Below are 15,569 nucleotides of genomic sequence, written 5' to 3'. Positions count from 1 at the left end.
GTGGTTAGGACTCTGTGCTTCTACTACAGGGGACATGCATGGTTCAGTCCATGATCAGGGAACCAAAACTCACAAGCCATATGGTCAAAAAAGAAAACATGTAATCACAGTGTCTCCAGGTGACTCAGAGGTGAAGAATCCACCTGCCAGTGCAGGAGACTCGGTTCAATCCCACAGTCAGGAAGATCCCCTAGAGGAGGTTTTTGGCAACCCACTTCAGTAGTCTTGCCTGGAGAATTCCATGGACAAAGGAGCCTGGTGGTCTACTGTCTGTGGGGTCCCAAAGAGTCGGACATGACTAAGTGACTGAGTATGCATCACTGACTTCTAGATCTTATTATAAGCCTCTTAAAGTTTTGCCTAAGAAACTCAGATTTCAGGTAAATCCCTGCTTGAAACAATTGATGCGTAAGTGAAAAGAAACTAGTCCATTCATCTAAATGCATGCTATTTTTATATATTAATAGGGATTTAGGAGATAATAAAAGCTCTTTGTATGTGAGAAACATTGTGCTTGAGCATGCTAGGCAGATTTTCTCATTAATTTTCACAATACCTATAATAGTTACATAAGATTATTATTAGATACAGTGCATACATAATACACTAATGCCTAAGAATATTATTGTACAAATAGGGTAAAAGAATCTTAATCAATTAATATATGCAACAAAATTGTTTATTTCTTTTCTTTGATTTTGTTGAGAAATAAGTAGGAAATTCATGTGTTTTAATGTATAGAGCTTTTTATTGTACCTAATCTCTTCTTTAAGGAATTTTTCTCAGAAAGTGAAAATGGACAGCACAAGCTAAACACGATGCTTTCTAAAGGAGAACTTTTGTGTACTCTGTTGACCAAAGAGAAAGCTAGCAGCATTCAGGCCAAAATTGCAACTGCAAAAGAAGATTGGAAAAATTTTCATTCGAATCTCCACCAAAAGGAATCAGCTCTGGAGGTATATGATAGCCAACCATGTGGACACGTTCTGTGTTGTTTGTTGTTGTTGTTAAAATCCAGTGTATTATATCCAGTACATCTAGATATCCTTGTCAGAGATTTTGGTCATCCCTCTCTGAATATGATTGGATAACTGGATAACTTTAAGAATCAGCTAGTTGAAGTGTGAGCCTCACTGAGGAATGTAATAGCTTCTTGCATGATAGAGGCAGTTATCACAGGCTTGCCTATGCACCAGCCCATCAGGAACAACTGGTTTTAGTTTTAGGCAATATCATTTAATCTTTACTTGAAGTCCCTCATTTGTGAAAGTTGTTCTAGGAGAACTGAACAGAAATATCCATGCAAGGCTGCAAAATGCTATGGATGAGACAGTGTGTTATAACTAATGCAGATACCAAGTACTGAATAGTAGATTTTACGAGTTCAGTATGCAGAGAGACAAAACAATTTGATTTTACCTAGGGATAACATAACTTGAATTTATTATAATCATAATTACCCCACAATGCAATTATTTTTTTTTCTTGAAATAATCTGTTTTGTGTACCAACTCTTCTCTTAGAGGAAAGTTAAGCATCATGGCAAGTATTTTTTTTCTTCCTTTTAAAATGTTTCCTAGCAGAAGAGAGCCTTAATTTAATTATGGCCATAATCAATGAAGGACGGAAAACTAATAATAGAGAATTAATATCTGGAAAGAGAAAATGCATGTTTCCTCAATTCTTAACTAACCAGAGACCATTGTAGTTCTCGACTGTAATAGTGGCTATCGTTTCATGGCAGGCATCCTCCATGTAATAGAGAGTAATAACCATTTTGCAGAGGCCCAGATGGCTCAAGTGGTAAAGAGTCTGCCTGCAGTGAAGAAGCGACAGGAGATATAGGTTCAATCCGTGGGTTGGGAAGATCCCTTGGAGAAGGAAATGGTAACCCACTCCAATATTCTTGCCTGTAAAATCCCATGGACAGAAGTGCCTGGTAGGCTACAGTCCATGGGGTTGCAAAGAGTTGGACACGGTTGAGCATCTGACACAGATTAGAGAACCATTTTGCAGTGCCTAGAAATTCACTGTCAACCCTGCAGGGATCATTAGTGCAGTGTGGCCTGAGCATCTCCTGTCAAAAGCAGTGCATATAGTATAGATAATGAGGTTACCTAATTCAAGAAATGTCCAGTAGGTCAGGGATTGCTTGCCTTCCTGCTTTTCTTATTTTTCTTCCTTCTTTCTTTCCTTCTCTTCTTCCTTCCTTTCTGCCTATCTCCTTTCCTTCCTTACTGTCTTCCTGCCTTTCTTCCTTCACTTATATTAAGAATACACACAATAACACACATAGTAACACTTATTATGTGCCAAGCACTATGTTAGGAATATGAAAGTGTTAACCTTTTCTTCTCCTTAGGGAGAAACAATATGAAAAGAGATGGTTGCAATATAGGTATACTCAGGATGTGGGAATCACTCAAAGAAGGATGAAGCTGACTCTGTGTGGAGAAATCAAGGAAGGTATCCAGAAAGGTGACATTCTAACTGAATCTGGAAACTAAACATTCTTTGAATTTGCCGAGGCCACTGTGCATTTCAGTTAGAAGGGAGTGAATGTGCAGGGCCAGGGTGTTGTTAAGTGTCAACTGTTAGTAGGAGGCTTTGAGATGTTTGGCATTCAAATGAAATGTGGGAAGAGCAACAAACGTAAGACCAAGGATGAAGATTAGGACCTGATAGTAGAATGTCTTGCGTACTAAACCATTTGACCTTGACTCTTGGATAGGATTCCTTTTCTGAACCTCAGAACAGCACTTATTTTCTCGATTTTCCCAAGGATGCAACATGACCCATACCATTCTAGATGCATAGAAGAGACATTAGCTCATCGGTGGCGGTTTAGTCGCTAAGTTGTGTCCAACTCTTGTGATCCTGTGGACTGTAGCCTGTCAGGCTCCTCTGTCCATGGGATTCTCCAGGCAAGAATATTAGAGTGGGTTGCCATTTCCTTCTCCAGGGGATCTTTCCGACCCAGGAATCGGACCCGGGTCTCCTGCATCACAGGCAGATGATTTACCAACTGAGCTATGAGGGAAGCCCCTTTTAGTTCATTACACACAATGAATGTTTTAGGACACTAGGGCTTAATTCTAAGATTGAAAAAAGCTGAATGAAGAATCTACTGGTCTTTCAGAGACAAATATCTTAACTCTCTGGCCATAGTGTAGACCAGAATGGTAAATAGTAAGTAGCTGGAAGACCAGAGAAAGCTTTTCAAAATGGTCCAGATGAAAGAGACAAGGGCCTGAATTAAAGAATTGATAATGGATGAAGGATTTCTCTCTAAGAGAAAACATGGCAGGATTTGATAACTGATGTAACAAGGGGCTCGAGGAAGAAGAAGTTAAGTTTAAGTCTTTAGTTTCTCATTTGGAAGATAGCTTGAATGATGATGCCATTAGGGGAGTCTTGAATATGGTAGAAGAAGTGGTTGGGGAAGAGAGAAAAATTCATTCAGTTTAATAGATATTAAATTCGATGGGCCTGCAAGATAACCAGTGGGTAATGGCCAGGAAAATAACATCGAACATAAGTGTGATGTTCAAGAGAGAGGCTAGAGCTGCCAAAACAGTGAAGGTGAACATTTATCAGGTGCTGTTGTAAGTGCCCGCTTAGCATGTATTAATGTGTTTAGTCTACATCACCACATTTCTATTTTATGAATGAGGAAATTAAAAGACTCTACACTTACTATTAACATTTTTTTTTTTTTTTGGTCCCTAACACTATCTAAAACCTCATAGAATCTAAAGATCCAAATGAAGGACTTTGAAGTAAGTGCTGAGCCTGTACAGGACTGGCTGAGTAAGACCGAGAAGATGGTTCATGAAAGCACCAATCGCCTGTATGATCTGCCAGCCAAGAGACGAGAACAGCAGAAGCTGCAGGTAATGAACCCCTGGCCGGTCTGATCCTCCTTCAGATCAGAGGCAGGGGGGTACCCTGAAGTTAGATGATGCTGTCTTGAGATTGGGTGCACCCTTTCCTGAGTTCAGAGCTCCCGCTTTCCTTTGAGGTGTAATTTGTCCGGTCCTGGAGCCCTACATTGTGTGTAGCTTGGAAATAATAACGCCTTTGGGCCACGTCTATTACTCTCCAGTGCTTGTTTACGCGGTCTTGGGGCCAAAGCTTTGTCTGCTGTGTGCTCTTCCCCAGCCTCTTAATAGTGACTTGCTTGTGCTTTTCAGTCTGTCCTTGAGGAAATAAACTGCTACGAGCCTCAGCTCCGCAGGCTGAAAGAGAAAGCTCAGCAGCTGTGGGAGGGCCAGGCGGCCAGCAGGAGCTTTATGCACCGGGTGTCACAGCTGTCTTCTCAGTATCTAGCGCTAAGCAATGTAACAAAGGTAACGCCTGCCATGTGCTGTGTGTGAGTGTGCGTCCTGGTGGCAGAGCTGGGGCCCGGGAGTCCCGGGGCCCCGGGGGCAGGGCTCTTGCAACCCTGGCCAAACATGTGTGCTGCGTCATCTCAACGTGCTTGTCTGAAAACAGCGAGGGAGGTTTCAAACATCCAAGAGACTTTCTATCTCTATGGTTACACCAAGTATTCCCTTTAATCCTGAAATGGTTCCCAGAGCTCTTATTTTGAAGACTCAAAGCATAAATAGAAGGCAGACTTCAGCGTACTAGGTCTAAAGAGACACAGATTAAATTACTTTCCAAAAAACAGAAATTCGAAGCTGTTTTTAAATTTTAGTGGACTCAACAAGAGTGAGTTTTAAGGATAGTACTTTTTGTTTTCATTTGTCTCAATTATTTATATTTATTACATAGTCATCAAAGATGCGTTGATTGAGAGCTTCAGTTCAGATTCTGGAGCAGAGCTCAAAATTGGCAGTGATTCCCATCACAGAGGAAAGCTCTTTTCTAACAACTTAGAAAAAAAGTAAATGGGATCCGACAGTGACCTCACTTAGAGCATTCAGCAGACGCATCCTGAATTGTAAAGGGCCAGACCACCTTGAATTTTATGGCCTTGTGACATTTGTTCCCTATATTTCTCTTTTGCATTTCAGATCTGAGAATGTAGGGAACCTGCTGGAACTTGGCTTCACCTGTTTGAGTGTGGGCTTACTCCTGGCCTGCTGTTTGCATCCCCAATAAAACATCATTGAGACAGTCATATAGTATTAGCCTGGGAGTGAAGAGACTATGTTTACACCTATCTTTGTTACTTTTTTTGTTTTTAGAAAATCTGGCATAAATTCAGAAAATCTAGAGTAAATTAAGACCATCTTTATATTGCTTTGTATTTATTTAGGTACCAAAAAATCAACAGATATTCAAATGCTTTATGTGCTAAAAATTAATATTTATAAAATCTTCATTGTGTTGGATGTTAGCTTTAATTAATAAATAAAACCATATTTATGGTCCCAATTTAGGGATATTACAAAATCTCAGATAATTGGTTTTTTTTGAATTGGCTATCATGTAGGTCATGTGGGTATGTGGTATTGACCCAAATATGATGATCTGAAAGCAGAAACTACTTCAGTGGGTTTCCCAGACAAGGTGTGAGGAATAAATTAATGAAATTTCTGAAAAGTATCCCCAGTTGTCATAAAGAAGAGTAGCAAGTAAGTTGAGGGGCAGTAAATTGTCATTGTAATCTTTCTGCTTCTTGACCTGATTATTCTCATATTTTTACTCTTTAGAAAGCTATTTCCCATCTCACAGATTAATACAACCTTTATCGTATCTATGCAGAGTACAAACCTATGGCTGATCACAGTTATTTGGACCAGGGGTTAGCTTTACAGTCTGCATAGCTGTAGGCTGTGAAGCCTCTATGGAAGGGACAGCTGGATGACGGTCTCTGTCACTTCTAGGAGAAAGTGTCAAGACTGGATAGGATTGTTGCGGAACACAATCAGTTCTCCCTGGGAATTAAAGACCTGCAGGACTGGATGACGGACACGATCCACATGTTGGACTCTTACTGCCACCCGACGTCGGACAAGAGTGTGCTGGACAGCAGGATGCTCAAGCTTGAGGTGTGTCTTTTACAGGAAATGTCTCTGATTTACAGAATTTGTTTTTCTCAAAATTTCTCAACTCTCCATCTGCCTGGTGTGATAAGAAGCCCAAGAATGGGGACTTCTCTGCTGGTCCAGTGGTTAGGAATCTGCTTTGCGATGCAGAGGTCACTGGTTGGATTCCTAGTCAGGGAACTAAGATTCCACATGCCGTGGAGCGTCTAAAGGCCCACACACCACAACTAGAGAATATGTGTGCTGTAACGAAACAGTCCACATGCCGCAACTAAGACTCTATGCAGCCAAATAAATGAATATATAATAAAATATTAAAAAGAAAAAAAGAAGTCCAAGAATACTCTGCTGATATGATCCTGTTGACACAGGGAGGCCTTGCCTAAGCATTCCTGAATCATTTGAGCCCAGATAGACTTGCCCATCAATACTTTACAAAAAAAGAAATAACAACCCAAAGGTGGTTACGTGCTTGATATAGCCAGTGAATAGGCTAGATTCAAATGATTTCAGACATATCTATTCTAAGAAGATACTTCAATGAAACATTTTATCAGAAATGTTTATCAGAAACATTTCCCATCTTGTTCAATTAACTTGCCTGCTTGTATCAGTTAGTCCATTCTTCTCCCGTCATAAGAAATTTGTTCAATATGAGTTTACGTTTGTAGTAAGGCAATCATTCTTCATTCATTCACCTGCCATTTATATGCTGAGTGTCTTCTAGGAGACTGGTGCTCTGTCTTGATACCAAGGGTTGAAAAATGAATAAAGTATGTCCTCAGGATTTTATAGTCTGAGGCTAGAGGCTGAGGCACAGGAGACAGTAATAGCAGATGGGGCATGCTGATGGAGCTGTGGGCACATAGAGGACCAGAGCTGGGCAAGGACAGATGGTGTTGAGAGTTGGAGCAGATTTCTCAGAAAACCTGAGACTTGAGGATGGAACCCAATGAGCAAAAGCTGAAGAAAGCCAATGGTGTGGTGTGTGAGTCGCTGCTAGCACTTCCTTTCTGCTGCGGCAGAAGCTGATGGCCAGGAGTGGCTGAAACTGAATCTGCAGAGATGGGCAAGCTCCAGATGAGGGAGAGAGATGAAGTTTTACCTTTTAGGTGATAAACACCAGTTTTATAACTTTGAATTCAAGCATCTTTCTTATATAGAAAAAGAAGAGTGCTTGTGAAGAACTTGAAATGTATAAATTTAATATAGACTATGAATTTATCTATTTCTTTCAGTTTGTTGTATGAGAGACCTTAACATGCATAGAGCTCTTCATCCTGTGACCTTTGAGAATTTAGGAATCCTATTGTTGTCTATTTTTTGTTTATTAAAAAACAGTGAACTTAAACTTCAGTGGAAATCAGGGATTATTCATTCAGAGAATAATAAAGATCTGAAAGGCCAAGGCCACTTGGAGACCAGTGGGTGACTGGTAACTGGTTACTGGTTCCTGATACCACCAGCCAGTGACTCTCCTGGCCTCCTGATCAGCCCAAGAGATCCAGGGCTCAACACGACGGCAGATCATCTGCTATCCACAGGGACTCTGAAATATTTAAAGCTAGCGATGTTAAACATACAGATGACAAAGGACTTCTGTATGGGCTTTTACAGGCTCTGTTATCAGTGAAACAGGAAAAAGAGATCCAGATGAAGATGATAGTGACCAGAGGAGAATCTGTCCTTCAGAACACCTCCCCAGAAGGCATCCCTGCCATTCAGCAGCAGCTGGCGAGTGTGAAGGATATGTGGGCGTCACTTTTGTCTGCAGCAATTCGTTGTAAAAGGTTAGTGAAGCCAAAGGGCTACTGCAAGTCATTGCTAAAATATCTATAGAATAGCTTAGTAACACACTGTACAGGGTTCCCCCTATCCTCTCTTTGTGTCTCTTTCACTCTCTCTATTGCCCTGCTCCCTTATTTTTTGCCTCCTTCCTTCCTTCATTCCCTCCTTCCCTTCTTTTCTTTTTTCTTCTTGGAAGAAAAGAAAGTGGCAGGTGCAACCTTGCATTTACGTTGACTGACAGTACTGTGTCTGTGTTTTTACGTAACTATAACTATATGTTTCTTCATGTTGGTGTTCACTGCTTAGAAAACCACAGGATAAATAAATGTTTAATCATGTGAAGATGTATTAGTTAAAACTAAACTGTTTCCTTGGGAAGTAGCCCCAGAACACACCAGTGGGTGGCGGGAAAGAGCCATGAGGAAAAGAGGGCAGTCCGTAAAGGGAGCTGAAATTTACTCCCCCAAAAGGCACTGCGGGAGCCAGTATAGACAGAGTGTCTCTGAAAATTACCCTTGGAGAAACCATGAGTCAGTTTCCTGTCTTTTATTCCTTTTTTGTTTCTCTCCTCTGATGGAATAAAATATTGATACTCTTATTTTCTTGAGTCTTGGCTCAAGAAAAGCCTTGCTTGGGGCATCTCTCCTTTTGCCTTCAGACCTCTTCCTGTGTCTCACGTGACTTGGTTACTGACTCCAAGTTGTATGCCCTGTCCCACTTCTCCACCTGTCAGCCTGGGCTTCACCATCCTTTGCTTTTCAAAGTTGTGCTTTCCAGAGACCCAGGCTTGGATTTGATAAGCCGTGACCATTCAGTCCCCCTCAAGCCTGCCCTGACCTGATCTATGGGCTTCCTGCCGGGGAAGTGGACAAAGCAGACACATGATAGAGATCAGACAGACTGCATGCAGACGGCTTCTCACTGTAGATTACTGACCTTTCAATTACCTTTCAGTCAACTTGAAGGAGCTCTTTCTAAGTGGACAAGTTACCAGGATGATGTTCGACAGTTTTGCAGTTGGATGGACGGCGTGGAGGCCAGCCTGAACGCGTCCGAGAGGCAGCACGCAGAACTGCGGGAGAAAACAGCAGCTCTCGGGAAGGCCAAGGTGGGGCTGGGTTCCACATTCCATTCGTCCTCTGCCTGTGCTTCGGAATTGCCACGGCTATACAGAAACATTCTGGAGAGGGAAATGGCAACCCACTCCAGTATTCTTGCCTGGAGAATCCCCATGGACAGAGGTGCCTGGGAGGCTACCGTCCATGGGGTCGCAAAGAGTCAGACACGACTGAGCAACTACACGCATACAAAACATGCCCATCTATAGGCTAGGGCCGTCCACACAGGCGAACTCTGTTGGGGGAGTTTACTGTAATTTCTAATGGCTTCTTAAACTGTTGTTTGTGGCTATTTCATTAGTGAGTGAAAATGTCCCTTTCCAGGAAAACTTCATAGACCTATGTTTTATGAACTATTTAAAGTTTGGCACCTTGTAATATGTTTTAATCAGGCTTCCCTAGTGACTCAGTGGTGAAGAATCCACCTGCCAAGGCAGGAGATGTATATTCAATCCCTGGGTTGGGAAGATCCCCTTGAGAAGAAGTGTCAACCCACTCCTGTATTCTTGCTTGGAAAATCCCATGGACAGATGAGCCTGGTGACCTACTCTCCATGGGGACGCAAAAGAGTCAGACATGACTTGGCAGCTAGACAACTACAAATAGCTTTTGATATCTTCATCCTTAGGAAGTAAAACTTTTTTTCTGTCACATCTTCCGTTTTTCACAGAAAACCTTAGCTCTACCCTTGTACCTAGCAACCCTGTACTTAACCTTCTGAATTAGTTCAGAAGCCCCGATCTTTGCTCTGAACCACCACCACTGGAGGCTTAATTAGTTCTTCTGTTCTCTGTCTTTCTCATCTCTTGATGAATTTTATAGACTCTATACTTACACTGCTGTCTCTCTCAGTGGATAAAGTTGCTCAATTTTCTTCTTATCCTATGCATGTGGCTCTCTGACACAGAACAAATGCTGAGTAAAGGTTAGCTGAATAACTAAATGGCCTTGCATGACCTATGCCAAGCCATTTAACATTTCTGGGTCTGCTGTTTGATCTGAAAATTCATATAATTATAATTATTGACTTCATAGTATTATGATGATGATTACTTAATTTATTACATCATTCATCTAGTCAACAAATACTTATGGAGAACTTGTTACACGCAGGCGTTGTGCTTGATTCTAGGTAAATAAAACAGACCAAGGTTTCACTCTGGAGGTTGCACATGGACTCATTCGAGAATGACTGAATAAGTAAATGATTATAACTGGTGATGAGTGATATGAAGAAAACACTGCGAGTGATGAGAGAGAGTCATCGGGATTGGGTTGATAAGGACATCAAGGAGTCGGGGGTGGGGAGGGACAGGAAAGGCCTCTTGAAAGAGGAGATGGAGATGATGCCCTCAGGAATTCAGTGCAGAGAAATCAGGTTGGGGAGGAGGTGGGAAAGGATTTCAGATGGGATAATCCGCATGTCCGTAGTCCCTGGGGAGGAGAGAACCTGGTTTGGATAAAAGGGAACTGCAAGAAAGGCTGGCTGTTCCTGGAGCAGAGACTCAATGAGTGGGTGTCCAGGTGACGTGGTAGAAGTGGCAGGGACCAGATCCCATGCTGTTACAAGGATCCAAGCCTGTGGATTTCACACTTGATCCCCACAGCCTGGGGAAGATAATCAGTGTTTTGAACTGGAGAGCAAAATGATCCCCTTTAGAATCTTAAAACCTTTTATCACTCAAGCTGCTGTGTGGAAGGTGGACAAAGGCACAGTGCAGGAACCGGGGGCAGGGAATCTGCCTAGCGGGTATTACAAATGTCCAAGGAAAAGATGATAGCAGCAGGGGCTAGCGGGCTTGCAGAAGACAGGAGGACACATGTCAGGATACAGTGAAGAGATAGAACTAGCAGGATCTCACCATGGATGGAGGGACAAAGGGTGACTTCAGTGTTCTCAAGTGACCAGCTGGGTGAGAATGGTAGGTAGCATTTACTGTTTGACAAAAAGACCGAGCAGAAGGAGGTTTGGTGGTGGCTGGGGATGGATGGGAATGGAGTAGTGTTCAGGAGCCAATTTTTTGACAAATTAAATTTGAGATTTCCAAGTCCACTCAGATAGAGTTCTGGGCCAGATATCAATTACACACACCATTCATATATCTATATAGAGATAGATGGTGGGTAGAGTGTAGACTGACAGATAGATAACCTGAGATCACTTGTCAGCTATGCAGTTAAAATATACTAATTTTACAAGTTAACATCGATGTGATGATATACGCAGTAATTCCTTTATTTTTTTCTTTTAAAATGTTCTCTAGTTATTAAACGAGGAAGTGCTGAGTCACAGCAACTTACTGGAGACCATTGAAGTGAAAGGGGCTGGCATGACAGAGCACTATGTCACCCAGTTAGAATTCCAGGACCTGCAGGAACGATATGGAGCCATCAGAGAGCGGACCAAGGTACGGCTCACCGTGTTCCACGCAGACTCACTGAAAGAGGGGTGTTTGGAGTTGTGCTTATTAAAGACTTATTAGTTTGGGGGAACGACAGGCTTGTGAAAGCAAATAGGACAAAAAAAGCAAAATGAATTTTAATACTTAGAGTACCCTACTGACAAAGCAAACAAAAATCCTCAACTATTGTTAGTATATTGTTAGTATATGAATAGTTCTCAACTAAAAAGTCCTCCAAATGTACCTACTGAAAAAAAATTGAGGAGAGCTTCATAAGGAAGAATCATAAATATTTTCATGTGTCTGGTGATGAAAACTTTCTAAAGCAGGAAAAAATTGCCAATAATATTTATCATTCTTTGCTTAAATCTCACAAAGAAAATAAAAAGAACTTTACAGAGCACAGCCTACTTTATGAGAGTACATGGAAAATTGAATCTACAGTGAATCCAAATTCTCACTCAAGAAACAATATGAAAACCTCAGTTTTCTTCATTAGCAAAAATGTATTTTTATGACAAATAAATTTAATTCATTTTTTTGAATATCCATTTTACATTTCATAAGAATTCAAAGGTCAAGAAGTTAATTCAACGAAATGATCTTTAAGACCCCTTCTGGTGGCTCAGTTGGTAAAGAATCTGCCTGCATTGCAGGAGACCTGGGTTTGATCTCCTGGTGAAGGAAATGGCAACCCACACCAGTAGTCTTGCCTGGAGAAGTCCATGGACAGTGGAGCCAGACAGGCTACAGTCATGGGATGGCAAAGAGTCAGAAATGACTGTGTGACTTTGACTTTCACTTTTTTACTCACATAATGTTTTTTTCTTTACATAAATCTTGACATTTTATTCTTCTAGGAAATGATTCATGTTTTAATGATTTAACAATCATGCTTTTCTAATATTCCAAAAATGAATTCTTAACAGTCCGTGTAAACTGCAGACTGTAGTAATGTTTTCCCATCTTAATCATCTTAAATGCTAACAACAGGAAGCAGTAACCAAGTCGGAAAAACTAGTTCGCCTGCACCAAGAGTATCAGAGAGACTTGAAGGCATTTGAAGCTTGGCTTGAGAAAGAGCAAGATAAGCTTGATCAGTACTCAGTTCTTGAAGGTGATGCGCACACTCACGAGACGGCCCTGCGGGACCTTCAGGTAAAGTCTGCTTCATCGTAAAACAAAGGACTTTTCGTTCTGAATATGGAACCATTATTTTAAGTGAGAAGTCACTATGACCTTAAAGCCTATAAATAGCTGATATATATTAAGGGGCATCCTAGTAAGGTCTGATCTAGAGTGTTCTGGGACCTCAGTAGAGTATGCTAGTCGAAATCATTTGGTAGGTCGTTCAGACTGAGCAGGACTGGGACTTGAGAACTTTGTCCAGCTATAGGGTGGCCTCTGATAGGAATGGCTAGTGGTCTAATTTATGGTGTTAACAGGCCCACCTGCCTGTTTCTCCCTAAAGGACTGAATTAGATGTGGGACACAGCTGCAGGAGTCAACAACATGTGACGCTTCTCAAATTCAAATCGGTGGCACCATCGTAGGCCCTTTGGTTTTAACCCAAATCACCCACACTGCTGAGGATACAGGCCTAGAGTCAGGGACCTAGAAGAAGGAATTCAAGGAGGTAAGAAAAGTACCAGTACTCGGGCCTGCAGGCTGTGATTCAGGGCGAGATGGCAAACCTCATGGGCTAAGTGGTCCTAACCCACTGATTTATTGCTACTGCAGGTAAAGATAATTAAAATAGTACTCCTGCTTTCAAAAAACTTGCATTCTAAAGAAGTTCAGACCCACTGATGGATCATTACAAACAATATGATGAGGACAATAATAGAATGACTCTATTATTGGGGATCTTATGGAAGCATCAGAAAGAGCCCCTAATCTTACCTGCAGCAATAGGTAGCCATCAGGGTGTTCCCAAGAAGGGGAGACCAGACACATAGTAGAGAATGGAGAGAAAGGCCAACAAGACAGCTCTGTGTTGGAACTTAGCGCTCTCAGCCCTCACTGGAATTGGTTCAGGATTGGGCAAGATCTACCCACTGCTCGAACAAGGTGGAAAAGCAGGACTGAGATGGTCATTGACATATAACATTTCTGCCTATTTCAATGGCTCTCAGGGAGAATTGAATAATGGCAGGAGTGCAGGGTTGGGATTAGGAAGTTCAGACTCCAATTCACGGTGAGACCTGGTCCTGGATGACTTTGGGCAGAGAAGAGCTTCCCTGACTCAGTTTTCTCTATAGCATTGTTCTGAGGAAGGATTAAATGAGATGGGAGAAAAATCTTACTTGAACAGTAGCCCATTCGTGAAATAAATATATAGTAGAAGTTGGAAGGGATAAGGCAATGGCACCCCATTCCAGTACTCCTGCCTGGAAAATCCCATGGACAGAGGAGCCTGGTAGGCTACAGTCCATGGAGTCTGGAAGAGTCAGACACGACTGAGTGACTTCTTTCACTTTTCACTTTGATGCATTGGAGAAGGAAATGGCAACCCACTCCCATGTTCTTGCCTGGAGAATCTCAGGGACAGGGGAGCCTGGTGGGCTGCCGTCTATGGGGTCACACAGAGTCGGACATGACTGAAGCAACTTAGCAGCAGCAGCAGAAGTTGGAAGGCTCACAGTTTCATTAGCTTCTTTAAGGATCTCACCCATTTTATTTTTAATAGTAGCATATCCAGGTCTCTTAGGTTTAGCTGTTATAATTTATCTTAGCCAAATGGGCTTTCTTTTCTGTCTGTGACCTCTCCCAGCATTCACTGCAGACTTTCTTGGCAAGCAGATACCAAGCTCTCCAGACTTCTGTGGAGAAACTGGGCCAAGAAGTCACTTGTCATCAGCAGATATGTCTCCTGTTCCAGAAGAAAATATCTCACTTTAGTGTTATTCTGGCCCAAACCAAAACCAGACTCCAACCCCTCATTTCACCGTGTATTAATTCTTACTGACACTGTCTTATTTTGAGTCACCACAAATTTTATAAAGGAAGGGAGACACTAGAGGCCAAAACAGGTGGTGCAGAACGGTGACATTCCACCTGCACAGCAGAACTCCTTCAGGGTCCTAATGTCCCACAGCTGGCTTAGTGATGGGGGGTCTGCCAGCAGTGTGGACCACATTTAAAATTATTTTGTATTTGGGCTTCCCAGGTGGCACTAGTGGTAAAAAGAACCCTCCTGCCAATGCAGGAGACATAAGAGACATGGGTTCAGTCCCTGAGTCAGGAAGATCCCCTAGAGAAGGAAATAGCAACCCACTCCAGTATTCTTACCTGGAGAATTCCATGGATAGAGGCGCCTAGCAGGCTACAGTCCACCAGGCTCCTTTTGTAGTCACCGACAGTTTAATTTGGATCATAGCACATTGAGCTTTTAAAATATTGAGACCAGATTCTAAACTAGTACCTTTGGGGACTTCCCTGGTGGTCCAGTGGTTAAGACTCCACGCTTCCACTGCAGGGGCTATGGGTTTGATCCCTGGTCAGGGAACTAAGATCCCCCATGCTGCAGAGCACAGCCAAAAAATAAAACTAAATAAATTTAAAATATATATATTGAACCATATTTCCCCCTCAGATAAATCCTTGAAATGTGGGATATATAAGAATTTCTCTAATACAGTAGTGATTTGTAGAATACTGAAAACTGCTATAAAATAGGGAAAGGGTGGTATATTGAGATTAACTAGGGCACAGATCAGAATACTGTATCCCGGAACCTGTTCTTTAAATTGAAACATAGACACACCTGTTCATCTATGTAGCATCTATGGCTACTTTGATGCCACAGATGGCAAGATTACATAGTTAAGTAGCTTCAGCAGAGATTGTGGCCCATAAAGCCTAAAATATTTACTATCCAGCCCTTTACATAAAAAGTTTGTCAACTCCTGAATTAAGGAAAGAGATTGTATAAAATTAGCTTTAATTTTTTATAATTTTGAATAAAATTTGTGGTTATTTTGATTAATATTTTACCATATAAATTGCCCTTCTTTTCCAATTACAACATTTTTGTAGTGATATCATAGCTGAGGAAAGTGCATCTATAATCTGAACTACAGAAGATCACTATTTCTGTAGATAAAAATGGTCAGATATCAGCAATTTCATTAGTATTAAAGATTTTTTAAAAATAATATTGTGTTCTAAATAAATGTGAGAGTGCTTTTAACACTCTTGGTGGGATTTGACCTGGCCCCTTTCAACCTTAGATGATCAGATCAAGTAACACAAGGATATAGTGT

The 15,569-nt window shown here is 41.6% G+C and overlaps 1 protein-coding gene across 1 annotated transcript in view; it reads left to right on the top strand.

The window, feature by feature from the left end:
* The window catches only part of SYNE1 (spectrin repeat containing nuclear envelope protein 1), a 501,407-nt gene that overhangs the window by 247,752 nt on the left and 238,086 nt on the right, over window positions 1-15,569 (top strand). The window contains 8 exon segments of the mRNA XM_070376885.1: window positions 774-956; window positions 3,750-3,893; window positions 4,194-4,349; window positions 5,835-5,999; window positions 7,614-7,786; window positions 8,739-8,892; window positions 11,167-11,310; window positions 12,298-12,462. Coding sequence (XP_070232986.1) covers window positions 774-956; window positions 3,750-3,893; window positions 4,194-4,349; window positions 5,835-5,999; window positions 7,614-7,786; window positions 8,739-8,892; window positions 11,167-11,310; window positions 12,298-12,462 — 1,284 coding nt within the window.

Source organism: Bos mutus, chromosome 9, assembly GCF_027580195.1.
Source record: "Bos mutus isolate GX-2022 chromosome 9, NWIPB_WYAK_1.1, whole genome shotgun sequence".
NCBI classification, from domain to species: Eukaryota; Metazoa; Chordata; class Mammalia; order Artiodactyla; family Bovidae; genus Bos; species Bos mutus.
The sequence above is the reverse complement of the archived record's forward strand: the minus strand, read 5'-3'. Positions and strand labels throughout refer to the sequence as shown.